The sequence below is a fragment of the Peromyscus maniculatus genome, chromosome 2, assembly GCF_049852395.1.
Source record: "Peromyscus maniculatus bairdii isolate BWxNUB_F1_BW_parent chromosome 2, HU_Pman_BW_mat_3.1, whole genome shotgun sequence".
Classification (NCBI taxonomy): Eukaryota; Metazoa; Chordata; class Mammalia; order Rodentia; family Cricetidae; genus Peromyscus; species Peromyscus maniculatus.
In genome coordinates this window covers 14,392,502-14,416,902 of record NC_134853.1, presented here as the reverse complement: position 1 = coordinate 14,416,902, position 24,401 = coordinate 14,392,502, and the positions used below count along the sequence as shown (strand labels likewise).

General features: G+C 35.4%; 2 protein-coding genes and 1 long non-coding RNA gene across 8 annotated transcripts in view; 1 reads left to right on the top strand and 2 right to left on the bottom strand.

Moving 5' to 3' along the window:
* Il7 (interleukin 7) overlaps positions 1 to 3,113 on the top strand; it is a 40,834-nt gene extending 37,721 nt beyond the window's left edge. For both annotated transcript variants that reach the window (XM_015996580.3, XM_015996581.3), the window contains exons 4-5: positions 989 to 1,120; positions 2,976 to 3,113. In XM_015996580.3, coding sequence (XP_015852066.1) covers positions 989 to 1,120; positions 2,976 to 3,083 — 240 coding nt within the window. In that variant the 3' untranslated portion in view covers positions 3,084 to 3,113. The remainder of the gene's footprint in view (positions 1 to 988; positions 1,121 to 2,975) is intronic.
* The window catches only part of LOC143271798 (uncharacterized), a 79,905-nt gene extending 75,415 nt beyond the window's left edge, over positions 1 to 4,490 (bottom strand). For 3 of the 4 annotated variants that reach the window (XR_013048948.1, XR_013048949.1, XR_013048950.1), the window contains exon 1: positions 651 to 993. This is a non-coding gene — a long non-coding RNA (uncharacterized LOC143271798). Of the gene's footprint in view, positions 1 to 650; positions 3,520 to 4,351 lie in introns of those variants that run through there. The other variant, XR_013048946.1, reaches the window with a different exon arrangement.
* A 4,289-nt stretch (positions 4,491 to 8,779) lies between these two features.
* Zc2hc1a (zinc finger C2HC-type containing 1A) overlaps positions 8,780 to 24,401 on the bottom strand; it is a 41,249-nt gene continuing 25,627 nt past the window's right edge. Inside the window, exons 8-10 of one of the 2 annotated variants that reach the window (XM_076563783.1) lie at positions 18,795 to 18,911; positions 15,350 to 15,457; positions 8,780 to 11,134 (exon numbers count right to left, since the gene is read on the bottom strand). In XM_076563783.1, coding sequence (XP_076419898.1) covers positions 10,969 to 11,134; positions 15,350 to 15,457; positions 18,795 to 18,911 — 391 coding nt within the window. In that variant the 3' untranslated portion in view covers positions 8,780 to 10,968. The remainder of the gene's footprint in view (positions 11,135 to 15,349; positions 15,458 to 18,794; positions 18,912 to 24,401) is intronic. The other variant, XM_006977893.4, reaches the window with a different exon arrangement.

The window sequence follows — 24,401 nt, the reverse complement described above, 5'->3', positions numbered from 1 at the left end:
ATAATTTGGAATTTGCTATATGAGATTGATTTTATACAAACTTGTTAGATAATTAAATTAATGCCATAATCTTTTTATCTTAATGACAGGATTATCATTCATCTATTATATTATACTGTAGTCTATTGTTAATTTTACAAACATCCTGTCCTCAATAGATTAAAAAGTAGATAATAATTTGTTCTTATACTTTCCTGTTTTTAATCTTGAAAATACTAAAAATATAAAGGCACAAATGTCTCTCCCCCCAAAAAAAATCTTATGAAGGAAAGATCTTGCTAAATGATTGAACATGTACACACACACACACCATTTAGTTTTAGACAGTTTGAAATTTTTTTTAGTATTTGCTGAAGTTTATGCCCAAATCAGCTCTAGATAGTCAGTTACAATGAAAAAATATCTTCAAAAGTTTGTAATCCCCCCCAAAGAAACAGAGATATTCCTTAATAGTCTTCCTACAACTCATGTAGCTATTAACACCACAGTATCACAAAACCATAAATTCTTTTTATGCATTAACTTATTAACTAATTTATCTAAAAAGCCTATGTCTTAGGTTACATGGCTCTTCATTTTTTTATTTTACTATCACCAATTCTTCCAGAACTCTAATTTTAAAAAATGGTAGCAAGAGAAACCACACATACCTTTCCTCACTAATGTATCCAGCAGCCTTCTTCTTTGGTTACCCTGTGAAAAGTATATTGTCTTGTAACGCATTCACCCATAAATGATAAAGCCACATGTACATACTGGAGAAACGGCTATTTCAAAGCCAGATAATCATTAAACCAGAGTCTAGGCACTTCATGTTCTCTGTCTTCTCAGAGCCAAGCAGTTTCATTCTGTTACTCGTCAGTCACGTGATTAACCAGAAGTGAAAGCTGGGGTGGAGGTGGAGTTTTACTAAGAGACAGGGCTCTAGCTTTATATTAATTGAGAAACTAAAATTTCTCACCACAGCCCTTTTGGATTCTTTTCTTAGGAAGCTGCTTTTCTAAATCGTGCTGCTCGTAAATTGAAGCAATTTCTGAAAATGAATATCAGTGAAGAGTTCAATATCCACTTACTAACAGTTTCCCAAGGCACACAAACACTGGTGAACTGCACAAGCAAGGTAAGCATGGGTTGTGAACCCAAAGCATGCTGACTGTGAACCAAACATGCTCATTCCTGTGTAGGCGGCAATCATTCCCTGGTGGTCACCTCTATTGTGGTATCACTGTAAGTGCTGCTGACCACGTCAAGTAGAGATGCAGTACCTCACTCTACAAGGAAGCCTCAGTTTTAAGAAAGCCGGTCTTGCCCGGGTTCCAAAGTCAGAAAGCCCATTTGATTCTGCTTTAAAAACCAAGCAGTCTGGGACATTCAACAATGAGTATGCTGACTTGATGATGGATTCTTTCCATTACTGATGTTTAATCAACACATACATGGAAGCATAAACATTCTTTGTTAGGCAGTAGGTAGGTTTGCATACTCTAGACATCCCAACTCAAAGTATACAAATATGTTAGCTGGACACAAAATAAAAATGCTAAGAACCTGTGACTAAGAATTTGAAAAGTTTAGAATACTTTAATCTCCAGAATCTGAGAGATAAAAGCAATGTTTTTTCTGCCTACTTTTTCCATGTCATGTATTGTTGTACATCACTATTCAAGGTGAATAGTCAGGTCATCTCCTCACATACAAAGTTCTGTCAATGCTCACATTCCTTACAGAAAAGGATGGGGTTTCTATATATAACCTACACATGTCCTCCTATATACTCTAAATTGCATATAGGCCTCTTAAAATGCCCAGAGCAATGGGAATGATAAGTATTTAGATTTTATGATGTGTAGTTTGAAGAACAATGACAAGAACAAGAGTCCACACATGTTCAGTACAGTCTACCCATATTCTTCAAGTATATTCCAATTTCAGTTGGTTAAATCCAAGGATGTAGAACCTATGGAAATGTACTTACACTAAGGCCATGGAAGTACCAATTGCCTTTCTCTTATTCAAATACAGTACTTAGTCAAGGGAACTTCCATTGGTTCTTTAAAAATGCTCCAGTGTCCCCGCTGAAAAGATTAATGAAAAGTTTCCCCATATCTATCTTCAAAATCTCTCATACACTCTCTGAAGTTACTTAAAAGCCACATGCTGCTGTTACTTAAGTATATAACTAACAGAGATATGAATTTGTGACTAAATTTAAAAAATGAGCTCAAGATGTATCCATGTCACACTGGTTCTTACCTCTTTGTGACTTATTATCCTCATTTTTGGACAGAGGTGCAACCATCAAGGTCATGGGGTTACCAAGTAAACAGAATAAAGTATGTGGTATACTTAGAGTAATATCTGGCCCAGAAAATATTCAATAACTGGTTCTTCATTAAATGAGGAATCATCCTACCATGTCACACGGCTCAGAGGAAATATGACTGTTGCTCTCCAGTATCTGCTGTATGCAGGCATCTCTCTCCATTTTCTCAACACTGTACCAGTAGCCTTTCAAAGTTCTTAATGAGGTGACAAGATCAACTTAGAAGGCACATGGAAGCAATACTTCAGTAAACACTAAGTTTTTGTAGCAGACTCTAAGATATCAGTTGAATCAGACAAATTATTATTAATCTAAATATTTTCAGTGTTAAATCTTTTCACTAAAATTAATTTTTATCATAAAAGAAGTTCAATTAAATGATGTAAAATATGTATCATTTATAGGAGTCCACTGATGCAGGGTGAAAATGGCAGATGATACATTAAGCTTAAGTAGCCTGGACTTTCCTGTCAGTCAGAAATCATAATTATCACCATAGGTCATACTTTTAAGATGTCATGCAAGAGTCTTCATTCTGGTATACTAAATATTAGGTATAATCTAATATGATGAAAAATAAAATGCAAATGTCTTGAGACATGTTATATCAAAGAGTTAAATTAAATTAAATCTTATGAATTTATTTTTCTAGGAAGAAAAGAATTTAAAGGAACAGAAAAAGAATGACCCATGTTTCCTAAAGAGACTACTGAGAGAGATAAAAACTTGTTGGAATAAAATTTTGAAGGGCAGTATATAAACATAGGACGTGCAATTGCAGTCTCCAAAAATCTACCGGTTTATACATTTTGAGGAAATGAAATCTCCTCAGAAGTTGCTGGATGCCTCCTGGTCAAATGACCAGAGCCACTAGGAAATCCACAATGAGGTACTAGAAAATGGACACAAACAATCTGTAACTGATAGCTGCAGTCAGAATATACATATGGACATATATCGACTGCACTGATGTTGTAAGGCAATCATGTTATCTGCAATACTTTCTAAACCTTTTCCAAATATTTCAGAAGATATCAAACCTACAAAAATAAAACCTAAGAATTCATCAGCAAAATCATGTTATGGTCCACTGGGCATCAGTGAACAATCTGAAGAGTGGAACTGTCGTCTTGTATGCTGGAGATGCTGGAGGGCTCACAGTGATGGATAATGCTCACGACAACAAGAGTCACATCCTAAAGCAGCAGCAGCAGCAAAAAGAAAAAAGAAAAAATTACAAAAAAAAGCTTAAGGCACTTAAGACAGATATCAAGAAATGTAGTTAAACATGAATGTATAACACATACCTTCAGTAAAGAGCATAGCACATATTTTTAAATAAAAGAATTTTTAAAGACAGAAATGCACTTAGTCCAAAGATATTGAACTTTAGTATTCAGTCACTTTTGTCATTTATGTATACTAAAGCTTGTTTAACTGAATTTTCAATTTGGGAAGTATATTTTAAGATAATAATATATGTTAGACTTTTAATTAATGTATATATTTAATTTTGACATTACCTTTATATAAAATATTTTCATACAATACTACCAATCGCCTACTTTGAATAGCTTCTCTTTTTAAAATAAATGATGTATGTGTTAACACTGTCAGGCTCACTTAATCTCAAGCGTTCACTGTGCACTGCCATTGATCCTACTTTCATTCAATACATACCATCAACACACTGGTCCAGGAATCAGCATGGCACAGCCCCCACAACTACGTTAAAAGAAGAAACTCCAATTTCTAGTTTTGCAATGGTGTCTCATTTGTACCTCAGGCTGGCCTTGAAATTATGATGCTCCCATTTCAGATTGCAGGCATAAGCCAATATGTTCAGCTAGGAACACTTATTTTTGTTACATTAAATGACTCTCATTGAAAAGACGCCTCTGTATATTCTATGTATACACCTGTTTAAATCATTTGAAAGGCCTGTGGTCTTCATTCAATTTTAAGGGAGAACACTACCCCGCAGAGGCCAAATTTCTAAGAGATGACAGTTTGCTTTGCTGAACTCACATTCTTCTTGCTCTTCCCAGCCACTTCAGCATGTAGCTGTGGGCTGGATGTTTGTATGCAATCCACACATGCTCCAGTGACGTTCCATGTGGGGTGGCAATGTCCTCTTGCTCTTCCTCTTCCCCAACCCATATGGACTTCATCCTCAATGGTACAGACAGCTGGCATGAACACAGTTTTGAGAGAAGAATTGATTGTTTAAAGTTTGTTTCATAATCACTGTTTGAAAAAAACAAAAACAAAAACAAAAAACAGTTCTCTCAAACTGTCAGGAACAAATTATACTTTAAGAATTCAGTTTCTTTATCAGACTCTGCTAAGTGGGTTATGTTTCATGATAAAATAGGATCTACTACATGGTAGTCCTCTACCTTGAAGAACTGGTAGAATGAATAAGCCATTAGCTAGGGACCTGAGGGCATTTGCATCTAACGGTCAACTCTAAACATGCAAGATGTCTGTAATGCTCCCTATCAACACTGAAAAAAATTCTGACTATGGCAAAATAAAGTACAATATTTAAATGCTTATTAAAGGCTATAACATTTCTTCCTTGGTTTTAATTATTTATTCATGAAAGACTTGAACTGTTGGTAAAATTCTTGCTCCAACAGTTCATTCAACATGTGTGCTCTTCAGCCTACAGATGGCCACTGTGTGACTCAGAGGTGAACTCTGATGGGACTGCAGATTCAGCCTCTGATGTGGAAAATGAATTTAGTAAGTCCCTGTGGATTTATACAAGTACACATACATATCTATACTACAACATACGTATATGTTCTAGTACACACACACACACACATACATCTATGTGTACAAACATACACATACACACTCCTATTAGTTCTTCTCTTTTGGAGAATCTCAATACATACCTGCTCAGTTGTTTCCAATCACAAAGTCATAATCTTATTACAAGAAAGCAAGAAAGGATGTAAAGCTAAGTTGACTATGATTTAGCGGCAGTGAGAAAATCCAACTCAGAAAACTCACCAAATGCAGGATTTTCAAGAGACTAGCCATACGAACACAAAATGTTCATTATAAATGATAACAAAATTTAAGTTTAAAATCTACCACATAGCCAATCTTTTTTACTTTTAACTATTACTTAGAGAATGTTTAATTTCTTATATTGCTTCTTGTCTTCTACTTAAATACTGGTAGTGAGTCTAGGTCTCTTACCCATAATAAGGAGCTCCCTGGTAACATCATCAGGGAGAATCAGTTATTCTACAGACACAAGAGAACTATGACAATACTTACTAACTGGACCAAGAAGGGCAGAAATGCCATGCTCATGTAATTGGTGTTTTGATTTTATCTTATAGTCCATTGTATCCTAAAATTGTTTAATTACTTTGAAATACTAATTAAGTGGCATCTTTACAAAGAGTTGAGAAAGTAGTGTTTAAAATAAAATTTAAAACTCCTTTCTTGTGAGGTTTATATGATAGTTCCGTAAAAGTAGTGCGAGTTTGGAGAGACTGTTAAACAAAATAACTTTCTACTTTTTAAAGTATATTCTTGACCAAAATAATTGGGAGACAAAAACAATAGCAGAAAAAATTTTGAATTATTTCACAGCTGCACAACTCGGTCAATAGAAGCAAGACAAACACCTACCAGCTATTCCAACTAAGTTTAATTCTTATTTCAAGTACAGTAAAATTCACTTAAAAGGAAAGAGTATGACAAAAAAAAAAAAGACTGTTTAGAAGTTTCTTAAGTAAAATTCAGAAATTTTTCATTAAAATAGTACTTAGGTTTAACTGCATTTTTCACAGTAAATTACTGCAAAGCTTACTTAGCTGACCCAGCGCACAAAGGCAGCATTTACACCTGTGTATGCTTGAATTCAATAGAAAAGTGGCAGTTTTAGGTAAGACATAGTCACACTTGATTCTGAAAATATAAAACTATTTCCTTCATAAAGTGTATAAATATACTACATATTCATTTAGACAGTCCACAATGTATGAAATTTACATAAAATTCACCAAATATCCTAGTAGAAGCAAGCAAAATATAGGAAAAAATGTTTCATGTATTTTATTTGTACAGTTTTAACACAATTGGAGTACTTTATGCACAATTTAAAAGCATTTTTCTTCGCAATTAAATATAAATTTGCTATCTTTACCTGTCATGTTCATGTACAACTAAGGTGAAACGTTGAAGCAACAGCCAGCCGGCAATATTCTAGAATGGCGTTTTGCTAAAAATTGTTGAAAGGCAATATTGACTATTGCTTTAAATTACTCCCATGGTGGCGCTCCCAATGGCTTACACTAGCTCTTCAAGGTATCAATATAGAGATTTCTAACAGTGACACAAGCACCAAAGAATTACTCATAAATCCCTAAAATTTCATGTCTCAAAATCAAAACCGAGAGACCTTTACAACTAACTGGAATCTGGGAATTGTAATTTATACAAAAGCACCCTCTAGTGGCAACCAAAGCAATACACATATAAGAGAAAGTATTTTAATAAACAGTATTTAAATATTTCATCAAAATGTTACCAAGTAAAAATAAAACGAGTGTTCTAATTTAAGCTTTTCCCAGATATACTCAATAACATAATCCATTTCAAAAATCGAATACCTCAGTACTGAAGATATATTTACCACATAAAATACATTCATATTCAACATAAATAGGCAAATGTTGTGATGAAGTCTGTTGGTTTTTTTTTCCTACTAGATTTTTATTGTTTGAGCTTCTATTCCTAGTGAAAAAACATTCATTTTTAGCTTGGGAAAAAATCGAATACAAATGAAACATCTAATAGCCATATTTTCATTAGATGTAGCGTTTGTCTTAAAATTTAAATTATGGTCTAATCTTGACTCATTATAAATATTTTCCATTAAATTGTATAGTCTTTATCTAGAAATATTACTGCTTTCAATTTTAAAACTTTGTTGGGTATAAAAACAGTATTTCTATACCTTACAAAACTTATAAGAAGAAAAATGCTGCCCCTCCCCTTGATCCTTGCCACCTGCCGCAGGTGAGAGAGCCTGCCACAACAGTGGGAGAGCTGTCCCTGCCCATCACCAGCTGCAGCACACAGGATAGCAGCCTGATGTTGTGGGATACTTGTACACTATGTGAAGATGTATTGCTGTAATTGGTGTATTAAAAAGTTGAATGGCCAAGAGTCAGGCAGGAGATACACGTGGGATTTCCAGAGAGAGAAAAGAAGATGAGGAGGAATCCACGCATGCAGGAGAAGCCAGGAGATACCGAGATGAAACAGGAGGTACAAGATGGGAGAGGTGCCACCATGTGATAGAACGTAGATTAATATAAATAGGTTGATTTAAGATATAAGAGGTAGTTAGAACAAGCCTGAGCTACAGGCCGAGCTTTCATAATTAAAGCCAAATCTCCATGTCACTCTTTGTGAGCTGGCGGCCCAAAGAAAAGTAGTGCTACAACAGGACACCTTGCACACTAGAGCTGACCTTGTTGTCAGGCATGGGTGAGCCAGGCCTGCAGGCTTAGGAGCAGTAGAGCCCCCTTCCCCACCAAATCTTTGCCACTTGCATCAGGGGAGCCAACCTGGGGGCATGAGAGTGAAAGAGTTGGCCCTGCCCCTCCCCAACTGCAGCAATCCAGACAGTGGGCCCTGTAACTCACCTGGGCAAAACAGCAGAGCTGGCCCTGACAGTGTGAGTAGAGGTGGGCTGGACCCAAGGGTGTGAACACCAGGAGAAATGGCCCTCTCCTTGCTGTCTGCTACATTAGGTGAACTAGCAGAGGAAGTGCTGGAAAGATCACCTGGGAGGTGACGCTGAGGGAAAGCTTGCAGGCTGACCAAACCAGCCACCACCCAGGCTCAGAACCAGGACCAGAAAGAAGGTAGCCTATCCCAACACCCACTACATCTGTGAACTGCTGGAGCATGTGAAGGGGCTGGACCTGCAGATCCAAAGCTACAGGATCTCCATGACACAGGACAACAATAGGATATCCAAGAGGAGTCCCAGTGAGGGCCCAGTGTCAATAGTGTAGCAGGAGCCAGAGGCCTCAACCCAGACCAATGACTCATTGTTATGAACACATACAAGTAAAGATTGACGCACTAAAGTCACTGTGTGACTCACTGGGCTTCCATGCTGAGACTTTGTTTTTACTTTTAAATTTTGTTTTTGGGGGGAAGTTGCAAGGACAGAGGGTGGAAGCAAGGGGAAGGGGAAGGGGCAATGAATGGAATCAGGATGCATGATGGGATATCCACAGAGAATCAATTAAAAAGTTAAAAAAAAAAAGCTTGTAACAAATGTTTAATAAAAGCCATAAAACAGCAATTAAAAAACTATGGTATTATTAAAAGTGTATTTTATAAACATTTTATTTAATCTAGTTTATTCCTATCATTCTAAAAGGTATCAATAAATGTAACAAACAACAATTTATGTTTTGTGTCTTTATTGATTCAAAATGAATATATCATTTATAATTTAAAAAACAGTGAATAAGAGACAACAGCGGTCACAATGGTCTTATTTGTTTCAAGTGAATAACTTTCAGAATAATCTATAAGCAATATTCCATCTTAATTTAACCTTAACAATCACTTTTCATTCTATCACACTTGCAAATAATTGTGCAAATAAATAAAAATGAATGGTGCATAGGAAGACTGCTTAAAAAAAAAACTATTGCACAACACATCAACATGAGGGTAAAATATGGACCACAGAAATCTGTTAAAAATTGCAACATATTTCAAATTTGTATTTCACCAACTTACTGTCTACAGTGATCACTAGTTTCTGGAACTGATTGTGTTTGATCAGCTTATCTCTGTAGTATGTTTTTAACACTGGCTACTGTAGAAGTCAATGACAAACATGTCTGTTTATTTAAAAACGATCTATCCACCCACTCTTTAAGTAGGATAAAAGATTATGTAAGTTAAAAATACAATTGAAAGAAATAGTGCTCATTCCTAGATAAAGTTGAATTAAAAGTTCTTCATATATTTATAACTAATTAAACAAAAAGAAATTACTAAAATGAAAATCTAAATTGCTTTATTAGTCTTCTAAATTCATTACTACTTATTCAAGCTGACTAGCTTTGACTTTATCAATATGACCAAATAGAATAAACAAGGGAGAAAATCTAATAACAAGAAGGGAAGTATTAGGTGAACAAGATGATGACTTGTTACAAGTTTAAAATCCCTCCACAAATTAAAATAAAACAGAAAGTAGCGGATAAATTTCAGAAATGAAATTCTAAGCAATGAATTTCTACATCCATCCTTAATCAGAAACAAGCAAGGCAGGAACCATCCACATCCACACAAAAAAATGCTATTGGTACCCTTGTAAGGTAAAGTTCAGACTGAACAGCTATTACTACAGGACTGTGGAACATACTCTGCCAAAGCGGCCGGCCAGTGAGTGCTGTTATAGTCAAAGTAAGAATGATCAAAACGTACTGTAGTCAAGTGTAATATATATGTTATTTCAATGGTAAGCACTAAAGAAAATATGAACAGGAAAACTAGATGTAGATCTTTCAATGTACTACTAACTATATGAACCATGAGGAACTAAAAACAGCTTCGCCTGCATGCGCAGAATTAATGAGTACCACAATTATTATTTATTGGGCAGGGTGACTTGTTTTAAAATGCATTAATTTCCTATAAACACCATACACAAATAAAATGTTTAAACATGTAAGATTTTACAAAAAAACTCACCTGTGTACCTTAAATAATTTTATATTTAATACTGCTAAGACTGTAGCAGTAAACTAAAACTACTCTTCAAAGGAGTTATGCCAAAAGAAGGAAAAATAAAATCTCAGAATACAATTGGAAGTGGAGAGAAAATGTGTTCAAATAAGATGGAGTAAATCATTCAGTTATAAGCAGAGTAAAATACATTTATATGCCCAGTCATTTCTGAAAAGGAGATTACATAATTGCATGTTCACAGATGAGTATATGTTTAATAATTTAATTAGGTTATGTAATTAATAATTCATGAAGTTACCAGCAATATGGACCTCAGATTTTCCTTTTCATCTTTTTTTTTTTTTTTTGAATTTAACACTAGTTGCTGAAGAGTTGAGCTGGGAAAATGACTTCACATCAACTGATAATGACTAAACAACATTCTCTTAATAGCAGAAACTCCAGTATCCCATTCTCTATAATGCTACTGGTCACAGGCATCAACAACAGCATCTCTTCTGATTTCTTGTTCAGAGATGTGGTTATGCTAAAGCTTATAAGGCTCATCACTAGAATAGGAGTGCTTGTGCAAGTATACTAATGTGTTTAAACCACTGAAGAGCAATACCCAAGACAACGATCTCATATCAACTTAGGTTTTGACATGTACTTAAGTATTTCCTTGAATGCACAGGCTGAAGAAATCAGATTTATTATATACAGAATATATATACATACATACAAATATATACAAACACATCATACAGCCAAAGGACTATGCTCCACAGACTAAGGGAAAGGGTACTGTAAATAGCTTTAGCACAACTAACTAGAAGAAGTGCCCTGGGTGTCAAAGCAGCAATAATCATCAAATTCTGAGCCTCGCCCCTCAACTGGTGAGATTCTGTTCACAGAATCATTCTTCGAATGCCACATTCACAGCAGAACTTTGCCCACTCAACAGGGTATTTTGTCCCACACTCATGGCAGAACTTTGGTAAGTGTCCAGATGAATTTCCCTCAATGCCTTTAATGTTTCCACCATTAACTGAAGATGTATAGTCTCCATCTGGCCTACAGAAGTAGAGAAAGAAGTGCAGGAATCAATTTCACTCACACTAGTAGTTTTAACATGACCCAATAAATAACAGGAAGTAATTAATATACAGAAACTAAAATCTTAATGTGAACTTTAATAGTCCTCTAGTTCAAGTTATAAATGATCTCTGGGCATGCATGGTGAGACACCCCTGTAATTCAGATGTGGGAAGGTAATGGAAGAAGGCTACAGGCTGCTATGCACTTAAAACTTGAGATAAAAAGGAAGTAAACATCAGCATCTCGTGTTTTTTGTTTTTGGTTTGGTTTGGTTTGGTTTTTAGAGACAGGGTTTCTCTGTAGCTTTGGAGCCTGTCCTAGAACTCACTCTGTAGAGCAGGCTACCCTCGAACTCACAGAGATCCACCTGTCTCTGCCTCCCAAGTGCTGGAATTAAAAGTGTGCTCCACCACCGCCTGGCTTCTCCTGTGTTGTAATACTCCACACATACTCTCCTGATTGTAGTCCCAAGAGGAATAGTTTGTACAATCACTAAGTTATCCATGGAGACACACAGTTAGATATTGAGAGTAAATTACAGCTTGGTATAACCCTTACAAATCACAAACACAATATTAAATGAATTAGGATGTATATATAATATTAGTCAAGGGAGAGTAACAAGGGAAAAATAAACTAGGTTTATGCCAGTGAAATATATAATTAATTCAAAATGTTAAAAAAACAATACCCAACATGATCAATCACCCATTAGTAAATATTTCATATAATACTAAAACTTCAACTTTGCTAGGCATTACTAAATTCTGTTCATAATTGCTGGCCAATGCATGCTCCAACTAGGAGCACACAAAGTTCTTCATTATCCCATTTCCTATCAATGTGTTTTGTGCTAAGACATTTTCTTTTGTTCACCTCGTTAAGTATAAAATGGTTACCTACATAGTTTTAATATATGCATATTCCTGTTTGTAAGGCTAAATATCCTTTCACATTTCTCTGGCATTGACAGTTCTTCTCCTGGCAATTTGCTGTTCCTGTCCTCTATTCCCACCAAGCCAGAGAGTTATCAATTATATGGGTTCACCCTTACTATTGTATTTGTAGCAAATCCCTACATATCACTGTCAATCAGGCAAGTCCAACTCAGTGACCATGGGCCTCATGTGGCCAAAAACAAGCTACAAATGGGACCCAACACAAAAATCAAAAGCTTATTAAAATATTGTCAGATTGCATTTTTTTTTTGCATTTTTTGATAAGTCAACTGCACTGATATCAAAATTAAACTTTATAGATGACAACACAGTGACACAATGTCAAAGGCTTGGACACATGTGGCTGTGAACAGTAAGCTCCTCTCCCAATATGTGGTGTGATTTCAATAAATCTCAGGCTTTTGCAGCACTATTTTTTTTTTTTTTTGCTTTAGTATGGTCAAATGTATCCTTTGCTGTAAATCAGTATTTATTAAATTATTCAAAAAATCCCTTCCTATATCAGATAATGACTTCCTGTTTTTCTACAATCTTAATGGCTTTACTTTCCAAATACAGGCATTTAGCTTACTAACAATTAATTTACTGTTTTGTATGTGTGTATGTGTGTATGGGGGGGGGAGGGGAGGAGAGAGAGAGAGAGAGAGAGAGAGAGAGAGAGACAGAGAGAGAGAGACAGAGAGAGAGAGGGAGAGAGAGACAGAGAGAGAGACAGAGAGAGAGAGAGAGTATCAGTGTACATACTCAAGCCTATGCACAGCAAGGGCTCCGATCACTGATTTTCTCCTATACGGGCAAATTTGTTAGTTCCAGAATACTCCACCCTAGACATCTGCATTGCTTCCTCTGCAGTGGGGCAGATTTCTAGCCATCCATGTGACTAAGGCCTTTCCCTCTAATAATTTCATTTTATTTGTTTATCCAGGAATCAATATCATAGCGTATCAACTACTGTACTTCACATATCATTCACAATATTGTTTTTTGCTTTGTCCGGGTTAATTTCAGACCTTTGTTCTTTACACATATTTTCAAAATGATTAATCAAGATGCATGAATTATCTGAAAATAATATTAATATATATGTTAATTTAGTGATTGGTACAGAAAGCTTTTCAAAATGGATTTTTGGTATTAAATATTCTAAGGGTAGATTACATCTACTTTATATTCTTCAATATCATTGAAAGTTTTAAATTTTCTATGTCAAAAAATTTTCACGGTCTTTAAACTGATTCCCTTGTAATTTAAATTTGTGTATTCAAGTGACATTATTATAAAAACTATTTCCTGCTTGTTGCTGAGAAAAAGACTGTAATAACATCTAAGATACCAATCTCTAATCAGGAAATACACTAGGTATTAATTGTGATTTACTCAATAATTGGTCTTTTCAATATATATATTAACAAATTTTCACTATAATCTCACATTTCTAGGTGTTTCACCAAGAACAAATTTGAGACTGTACACTCTGTTATTTTTCTAAGAAAAGAAATATCTCGGAAATCCTGGTCTGTTACAATCATGATTGTTACCCCCTGAGATGTAAAAGTGTTAAAAAAAAAATCAACGAGAGAGGTTCTGGCTTCTTTTGAGGTATCAATCATTTAAAAAAAAACTGCATTTCTTACTGGGAAGTTTCTGCTTCTGCTTGTTAGTATTTCTTTTCTTTTGATTGCCTCTCTAGATACAACATTTTTTTTTTTTTGTTTTTTTTTGTTTTTGTTTTTTTTTGTTTTTCGAGACAGGGTTTCTCCGTGTAGCTTTGCGCCTTTCCTGGAACTCACTTGGTAGCCCAGGCTGGCCTCGAACTCACAAAGATCCGCCTGCCTCTGCCTCCCGAGTGCTGGGATTAAAGGCGTGCGCCACCACCGCCCGGCTAGATACAACATTTTAGAATACTTAAGTATATGATACAGAAATGTATATATTTTTTAATTTATTAAGTATAAGAGAATGTTAATCCTACTTCCAACCTTGATTCAAAGTACATGGAGATACACATATGTAAATCTGTATATATATATCACAGTACAGCCATATTTCAGACCTCCAAGAACGAGGTTCATGTCTATGACATTTGATATACATCAAGACCCCAGCAGAGACAGACAGCATTTATTCAAGAATCTAGCTGGGAGCATAATAATTCATGTGTTTCACTGTTATTCACATCTTGTTACACGAAGCATCACTCTTAAAGTTCTGTCTATGGCAGATGCACAAATGCCCACTCTCTAAACCTGATCTCAAAATCTATCACTTTAGCTTTAGGAAGTCCCAAGATGATTCTGACAGGAAGCTAAGGTTGAGGACAAGATTGAGGATTTGAACCTATCCCTGAGTTAAATCAAAATTCTGGAGAATTGGATATGTTACACACTTGAGACAAAGCATGTAATATACACTTACGACACACACATCACAACTGTGAGTATATCACAGGGTATCATGTCCTTGGCCTTCAGTGAAACAAACTATGAAACTTGTGCCATGTTTATAGTAAGGATATTACTGAAGTTATTCACTATGTCACCCAGGACCTTCCTCATAAAGCACCTAGGAGAGTTTTTAAGACCTTTGACTAAGTATACTTTTTAGAGAAAATGTAGTTTTTACTTTATAGACATTATGAACCATACCTCTACAGCCATTGTCCCCTCACTACTAAAAATTTCAAAATCCAGTTTGTAGCTCATGACTCACCTGTGGACAGGGTCTCATGACACATCTTATGGACAAACTTGATATTAACTTTCTAGTTATCTCTTAATTATGATTTTTCCATTTTTCTCTCTATTTTTCATTCAAAAATAATGTTAATCTGTGTGTGTACACACACACACACACACACACACACACACACACACATAGTCTTTTCAGGAAAGGCTTAAATATCAAAATATGGAAAATTATAATAGTGATATTCATATGGTCTATTTGCACAGTTAATACTGCACTTGATATTTAAACATGCAAGAAAAAAGGAAAAGAAAAAGCTAAATAAATGCAGTAAAACTGAACATGGGAATATTTGAGTATTTACAATGAAAAAGTGTAAGAAAACAGTATTTATACCTCAACAATTTCTGGTCCATTTGAAGGCTACATTGAGTTCTACAATAAAGGAAACTAAATCATACATAGCATATTACCTACCATTGTATATAGAACTTGACTGCATACATTAATTTTCATTCTAATTATTAGGTTAGTGAGCTAAACATACCTGGCTACATAGCTCTCAGTAAACGTTTTTCTTTTGTTTGTAAGCACACCAGCCCCAGAATTTCTTGCCAAGCTAGGAGGTGTAGTATTTCGAGGTTTGATGTTAGCTCTGGAAGAGAGAAAGTGACAACATGATGAAAAAGTATAAACATGAATGTTTCTTGATTGATCTTTTTATACCAGTAGAAAAACAGAGGCCGTAGAGAAGTCCAAGAGAATCAATTCCAAGTAAGTATTTTTAATCTGAAAACAAGCAGTATAATGTGTTAATGATACATTGTATAACATTACTTTCATAAAATACAACATAGATCAAAATATTACTTATGCCTTATAGAAAATTTCATTTTAAAAGCCTAGTTAAAAAGCCTCATTTATAATTGCTCACAACATGGACGCTGTTAACTGTTTATGGACAACTCCTAAGCAAACATTAAACAAGTATTATTGCTAGCCTAGAAATACAGAATATTGTTAAAATAAGAAAATTTGTTAGCTATTTTAAATGATAATATTCACTTTTATGAAAGTTCTTAGAATGACTAAAAATAAATAAAGATTTAAATTCACCAACTGCACAGACTGAAAATCTGTATGAGTGAGACTTGTTAGTTTGAATTTCCATTTTTAATCTTCAGATTTCTGAATTATAATATAATATTAGCAGGAGAGGCTATGGGATTTACATAAATTTAGATTAAAATTCCACTGGTAACGAACAACTTGGTAATGACAATGATAATGAGGATAACTTGAGTTTCCTCATTGGTAAATTCATCATTTACATTACAGAAAGGTTTTAAGGTATAAATTCATATAAAAATGCAGCATGTTTATTATACTACTATTGATATACCACTACATGTTAACTTTTTTTTTTTTTTTTTTTTTTTTGGTTTTTCAAGACAGGGTTTCTCTGTGTAGCTTTGCGCCTTTCCTGGAACTCGCTTTGGAGACCAGGCTGGCCTCGAACTCACAGAGATCCGCCTGCCTCTGCCTCCCGAGTGCTGGGATTAAAGGCGTGAGCCACCACCGCCCGGCAACTTTTAAAAAGTTTTGAATGATGCATTTTTATTACATGCACACTGGTGTTCTCCCCGCTTGCACGTCTGTGTAACGATGTCAGAACCCCAGAACTGGAGCTACAGATGGCTGTGAGCTGCCATGTGGGTATTGAACCCGGGTCCTCTGGAAGGGAAGGCAGTGCTCTTAACTGCTGAGCCATCTCTCTCCAGCTCCACATGTTCACTTTTAATAGTTACTACTACATACCAAATACATTTCTGATTTGCATGTTTAATTCTAATAAATAATTTCATGTTACAGATTAAAAAAAAAGGCTTTACAAAAAGCCCTTGAGTAACTTAACCAAAATGACTCTAGAAGTATGCTGCAAAGTCAATATTCAGAAAGCCAAGAAGGCAACAGTCCCTCTTCTTCTTTAAGGACTAAGTTCATTTTGCAAACAAGCAGTTTTGTAATATAAATAGAAAAAAAACGTGAAAAATTCTCTAGCAGTTCCCAAACTATGGCTGAAATTCTTCCTACTCTATTTATATATATATAGTAAGGTTGGAAGCATCCCTAACAGGTTGAATAACTACTTCCAAAATAAATGCATGTAATAACTATTCTCCAAATACTCACTATACTAAATATGAAGATATCATTTCTTTCTATGTTGACATTTTGTTTTTGAGATTTGTCTAAATATATTGTACCACATGACTGGCTTGGAGAACCTTGTTTAGAGACTGTGTAAGCTGTAATGCTATTATGCGGCCAGATTAGTACTTGAATTTAGTGGGTAACAGTACAGATCCTATATTCAACACACACTGCTACAATCCAGAATGGTTGCTCTGAGTAGTTAACTTCTCCAGCAAGCAAAGAAACACACTGGCACACTGATGAGACAGCCAACATTCTTTAAATTGTCTCCCGAGTCTATCTGTGAGGCTTATTCTATTCTAGTTTTGTAAAGGGGAAGTGGAATCATGCCTTTCTTAAGTTGATCTCCATGTAAAGAAAACTGTCAGAGTGTCATTCAAATAGGAAGGATAGTTCTTTCCTTTTCTTTTTTAAAAGCTCTGCAAGTATTGCCAGGCACACTATTACCTTCATATAATGTGTCAAGATACATAGCTAAAAATACTTTGAATATCATCTATAAATATATTAAATATTAAATGATTAAACTTCAAGGAAAATAATAAGATTATCAACCCAAATAGCTATGATACTATACATCTATTGTTCTTCTAATATCATCTAAGAGATGAAATCTGTCAAGAGCCATTCTGAAGCGACTGGAAAGAACTATCTATGCTGATTAATTCTCTACCTATAGCTCACATACTCAAAATATTTTTCTTCCTGGCCACAATCTGGTAAGTATTTATCGTAAGTCTATACATAAACTTAACGTGCTATTTTTTTTTCATCTTTTTCCTATACAATTTCCCCTGATATCTGCATCAACTCAAGGCTCAGAACACAATGTTCTCCTACAAATGATCACTAACTACTCAGAATCAAACATGCTATGTTAGAATCTTCTCCTGTAACTATTTCATTGCATACATAGTTGAATTTATCAGTATATTTCAGGATGAATAATAAGTAGGATGTACCGTGAACTTCATTAACATTTTTAAATTTTAAACAGATATTCATTTGTTACATCCTAATTTCATAATGTATGAATGAGGACTAAATTTGATAGATACTAAAGTCCAAATATGTCAATCCTCAAGTCTCATGCTTCTGAGTGCTTTAAGACTGTGGGCCGGGCGGTGGTGGCGCACGCCTTTAATCCCAGCACTCGGGAGGCAGAGGCAGGCGGATCTCTGTGAGTTCGAGGCCAGCCTGGGCTACCAAGTGAGTTCCAGGAAAGGCGCAAAGCTACACAGAGAAACCCTGTCTCGAAAAACCAAAAAAAAAAAAAAAAAGAGTGACTGTGATTGCCGCTGTTCTTGGCCAGCAGGCCAAAGGAGACAGGTGTGTTATCCAGCAGTTTCATACCTCTTCTATGTATCATGCGGAATTTATAAACAATTCAAAAGGACTACGAATCACCTGACTGCTTTTCTAGGACCTATTTTCCTCTAGCTATAGTTCATCATCTGCTTGACTATGTAATTTGCCCTAAACGCTTCTTTGTAAGGCTACTACTCCTAAAAATATTTAGCATTAACAAAAAAAACTGTTGAAGGTGACTGCTACAATACCTTATAAAATTAACATTAAATATAATAAAAAGCATGATCAGTGTTAATTTGAATAGAAATCCTTAATGAAAATAAAAATATTTTACACTTGTAAGCCACTTAGCACTAAAATGGCTTAAAATGATAAGGTAAGATCACTTTTACATAGAAAGTATAAAAAGTATAGTATTCTATAATAGGAAGCCCATAAGAAGTATCTGCATTATAAATACTTACTTGTAAACTGGAAATAACTCATGTCTTTTGAAGGCACTGTCTGACTTTGTATCATTGTCATACAACCTTTGCACATGTCTTCCAGTTCGGAGTGGAGGGCCTAACTTGTCCATCTTACTATCAAAATATATAAAGGTGTACCCATAAGGAGATTGCTACTGGTTGCTTGCCTCTAAAGAATTATGTAGACATAAGGATTATTGTTCTTCAGAAAAAGACATTCTGGTTCACTAGACATGCACCCTCTTCCCTTAAATGACTGCCTGCCAGGATAAAGGCACATGTCACAGATTTCTGAGTTCACCAAGTGTCCATCATTAGACTATAAGCTCTGACCACTTAGGCCACCCTGCCTGTTTCCACGCAGCATCAGTGCTACATCTACCAGAGTGGAGAACAAATCAGGAAACAACAGTCTGTGTGAAGCCAGATGTGAACTCCAAGCTGTTAGTCACAGATAACACAATTTTCATTTTCCCTGAAATGGAAGAACCTTTCTTCTCTATTATTTTACTTTATGATTGTCCTTGAATTTGAAAGATATAATTGAATATGGAATGCTTACATATTTACCTTATCTCACTTTCCAATAAGGAATGAGTTTGTTTCTGAAATATATGTAGTAAAAAGGCAAAACATGATGTATACTTTAAAAGACATGGTCATTCTAAATATCACAGGCAAAAGCTTAAACAACCACACCATTGTGAAACCTTTTAAATCTAAAGCATACAATATCTCCATCTAGTGGCTACTAGTGCTAACTGCAGGTTTATAGGACACTTAATTGTTTTACATTAGCTATCCAGTCAAATCATATATTATCACCAACAAATATCCACTCATGGCAGAGAACAGGAAAATTAGCAAATTAGAAAAATTATCTCAAATGATTGGTAAAAAACATGCCATCTTTAACATTAAATATATTCTTGAGCTAGTGTGGAAGAGCATGCCTTTAATTCCAACACTCCAGAGGCAGGGGATGACTACCATGAGTTCAAGCTCAGCCTAGTCTTCATGAGTTCTAAGCCAGTCAAAACTACACAGTAAGATTCTGTCTCATATATATATGAACATACATATTCCTTTAAAGAGACATCTGCTCACTCACTTTTTATTTTTTACTCATTTAACTCAGTAAGCCCTAAAGACATATATGATATTGTCAGACGCTGCTAACTTGAGCGAACAGAGCAGTAAACCAAGAGCTGATGCTTGTTCTTAAAGAGGTTAGTATCAAAAAAGGATCTGTTCCTCTTTCCAGAATGTAAGGGCCTCTCAGGAGCAATGTTAAGTCATTTTGATGTTCCTGTCTATTCATCAAAGTTGGTGGCAACAGTATGCACAATGTAGTATGCACATTACAAACAACCTTCAGTAAATGTCTTAAACACAACTTCTACAAGTCTTTGAGATTAAAATTTACCTTTGATTTAAAAGACTATAAGACAATCCAATGACTTCAAATTCTAATTGGTCATTTTTATGCTTTGAGTTGTTAAATGTTAAATTGTCAAAGCAATACTGTCATAGACACTGTCTGTAAAAAAGCATCTGTGACTTACGAATAAGGAATGAAATCTGTCTCAGAGAAAGAGTTACTAAATTTAGATGTAAGAAAACTTCAGCTGACCACACTTAAGGCCCTAGATTTAACTGAGCACCACACACACCACACACCAACTCTAAGTATACTTTAAATACAAACAGATTCTTTAATTATGGTAACAGGTGTAAATCCTGCATGTGAATCAACACATAAAAATGAGATACATAGAATGGGACAAAAATCTAAGGTAGTTATCTAAGGTGGCTGTTTCCTGTTCTCTATATACAAGAGGGTTGAGAATATGCTTACATTGTGAAAACCTAACTGAAAGGTGGGTGGGCCCCAGAGATGATTTCTGCCAGATATGAGTTACAAATTTAACCAACTATAATATATAAAATATAAACATACTATATAAAAATTTATATAGTGTCCATATAAATGATGGTTTTAGGCAGACACAAAATTCAAATGCTTCTTAAACTAACTACTAGTAAATGTGACTGGGGCTAAAGGCAAGTATATGTTCTGCTACAATCTCCTATTGTTAGGTTGTGTACATAAACTAAACTTTATAAATATCAATTAATTATCAAGATCTTATTCAGCACTTCATTGAATTTTCAAAGGATTCATAGCTGAACAGCTATTTGAGGAAATATTTGGAAATGATCTTAAACAATTCCTGATGAAGTAAATTTCAACTTAAGAAAAGTTCCTTGTTTACTGCTGATATAAAAATAAGTCTACTGAGAAATAAATCTCCCTGCTTATGAGGAGCCGTGAGCTGCAGAAAACAGCACAGATTGTTGCACCATCAAGAGACAATTTCAGGAATCGTACTGGGAAACCTTACCAGGTGGCATTTGTTATACTGTGGATCTCTGTAGTTAGGAGACTCTGTGACATTCAGAGCTCTAGAATGATCCATATATAATACGTATATTTTACATATTATATATAAATTTTAATTCATCACAGAGAGTTTCATATAACAAGTCCACAATAAAGAAATTGCCCTAATACGATAGCTTCAATCATTTTCAACGCACACAACAAGCTAGCTTTGCTTCTGTAAAACAAAGAGATTTCTGGGTTGGCAAGATGGCTCAGCAGATGAAGGTGCTTTCGGCTAATGCGGACGACCTGAGTTCGATCCCTAGGGCATACATGGTGGAAAAAAGAACACCTGCTTCCCACAAGTTGTCTATGACTTCCACATGTATGCCTTGGTATGCACATGCACACACAAAATGAATAAACACAAAAGAAAGAATTTTAAAGGAACACGTTTCTACCATATAAAAACTAGAGACATTTATTTCCTACTAATTGGATATAATAAAGCATTAAAAATTCAGTTTTTGATTAAAAGATGTTCTCCAGGGCTGGGGAGATGGCTCAGTCAGTAAACTGCTTGCTGCACAAGCAGGAGGACAGGAGTTCGAATCCCCAGAAACCCTGTAAAAAGCTGAACACCATTGTGTGCACCTGTCCTGGGTGATGGCAGGCCAAGCCCTGTAGCTCCAGCCAGCCATGCTAGCAGAATTTATGAACTACAGGTTCAATGACAGACCTGCTTCAGAAAATGAGAAGATAAAGGCAATCAACATTGACCTCAGGCCTACACACACACATTTGTATACACACATCCACACACACTCACAAATGTTCCTTACATGTACTCTGTAGCTGTACTTTTTAACCCATCTACTACGACTACTAGGTTTTTTTTCCCATAGTAACTGAAATAAATTATTGAAAAACAGTAACTCAGCTATAGAAAATGTTATGCTCAGTATATATTTAAAATGACAAACATTAAGCAGTGTCAGTTTTGTGATCTTATCCAAAGGTGACAATATTTAATAACTTAGTGTTCCATCATATTTCTGAACCTTTGAGAATTCAGGTGAAAATTTCTATTTGCATGTTTTATTTAAAATAATGTAGAAATTCACTACAGGTTATCTATAATTACCAAACAGAGGAATTTTTCCAAGTCCAAATATTAAAATATCATAATCTCAATATATGATAAGACTAGCATACATGAGTAAACCATACTAAAGGCTATAAACAGCATGTTTGAAACAACTGTAGGATCAAGTGCTGACATTTATCAATCTCAGATAATGCTCGACACCTTCAATGTTACAGCTGACTAAATGTCTTAATCCTACCTTCACTCAATTCGGAATTAACGCATAACTGAAAAAGATCGTTCCCATGCAAATGTTACATAATTCGTCACCAGGACCACTACTTTAGGATGGGCCAACAAGCTTATAGTTGATAAATTAAATTGATCAATTCATTAGTTTTATCACTCAACCCCTAAAAATTCCAGGAATTTAGTTAAGGTCCTTTTCTGTGGTTTTGTTGTTGTTGTTGATTTTTTATTGTTGATCCTGTCACCACGGTGTTTTACAGTTTATCGAGGAAACAATCAAATGAATCACTGCTCCAAAACTTCTAAAACAGAAAGGGTAGCTGGCACTAAACAGACAGTTGTTGAGTGGTTCTAATACATTACAGGAACACAGTGATACTCCAACTAATATAGTTGGCCAGAAGTAAACAATAACTCCTGTTCAAGCAGAAGGCTCTTCATATGGACAATTGGAATCTGAACACATATGACTGCCAGTTTAATATGATATGGGGTAACCAAAGTGATCAATTTTCATGGCATGATAAGCAGTGCTCAAAATCTCTGCCTCTTAGTAAAGACATTTTTCTCTTAGGGATCATATAAATGTTGGTTAGGTTTTTTACAGCAGTATTCAAAGTCTAAACACAGTCACAAAGAGGTGTCAGAGAGATATACTGTTACATACCTACCTAGTGACATAGCAGAATACAAGAGCCTGGGTTTCTGACTCCATGATCAGTGTGCTCACTCACTCAGTACTGTGTGCTGCCTGTTCCTCTGTCTTTCTCTCTCTTGTCTCTTTGTGTCTGTGGAGTTTGCATGTATGTGTGCACATTTCTGATTATTTTTGGATGTGTGGGTGTGCATGCATGTGTGTATACAGGCTTGTGGAGCATTGAGGTAGGTATCAGGAATCATCCTTGACTGTGTTCTTCCATCTTATTCATTGAAGCAGGGTCTCTCCATCGAACCCAAAGCTATTGGTAAGGCTCGTCTTTTAGCCAGCTTAATCTGGGAACCGCGAAGCCATCTCCAGGGCTGGAATTACAGGCAAACTGCTATGCCCACTCAGTGCTGCATGGCTTCTCAGGATAAGAACCCTATTTCTCATGCTTGAACAGCATGTACTTTAACCACTGAACCATCTCCCCAGCCCCCAAACTGTTTTTGAAAAATTCTACTAGCCAGCTTCATATGCACAGCCTACTTAAAAAGTGTGAAATACAACTTAATATGACCAAAGAGAAAATCATCAGTATAACAAAAGTACTGAAAAATATTGCCTTCTAACTTATAATCAGCGATAACCAAAATACTAAAAATATCAGAGCCCAAGTAAAAGCAATTCTCTTTACTAGAGTAAAAAGGCTTTGTAAAATTAACTGCTATGTCTATGCATTATTATGAAATGAGTTTACCAGTAGACAAGACAATAATAAATTAGTATTGTTTTGCTTTTTTAACCACCAGAAGATGAAAAAGAAAAAGACACTTAATTTATTGTACTTCGTTAGCATATTGTTAGTTGGTTTTTGTTCCTTTTCTATTCTGTAGTCTTGATTATTTGTTTTCTTTTTGATGATGCTGGGAATTGAACTCAAGGCTCTGCACATGCTAGGCAACTGTCCCACCACTAAGCTGTATCGTCATCACACTAAACTGTGTGTGTGTGTGTGTGTGCATGTGTGTGTGTGTATGGATATGTGATATCTGTGTGTATGTGTACACATATTGGTGTGTCTAAATGTAAGCACACATGTGCCATGGTGCACACGTGAGGCTAAGAAGACAACAACAGGAACTGGTCCTCACCTCTGCCTTTTTGCCACAAGTTCCTTATTTACTGCTATGTATATCAGGCTAGCTGGTCCATGAGCTTCCAGGGATTCCCCGGAAGAAT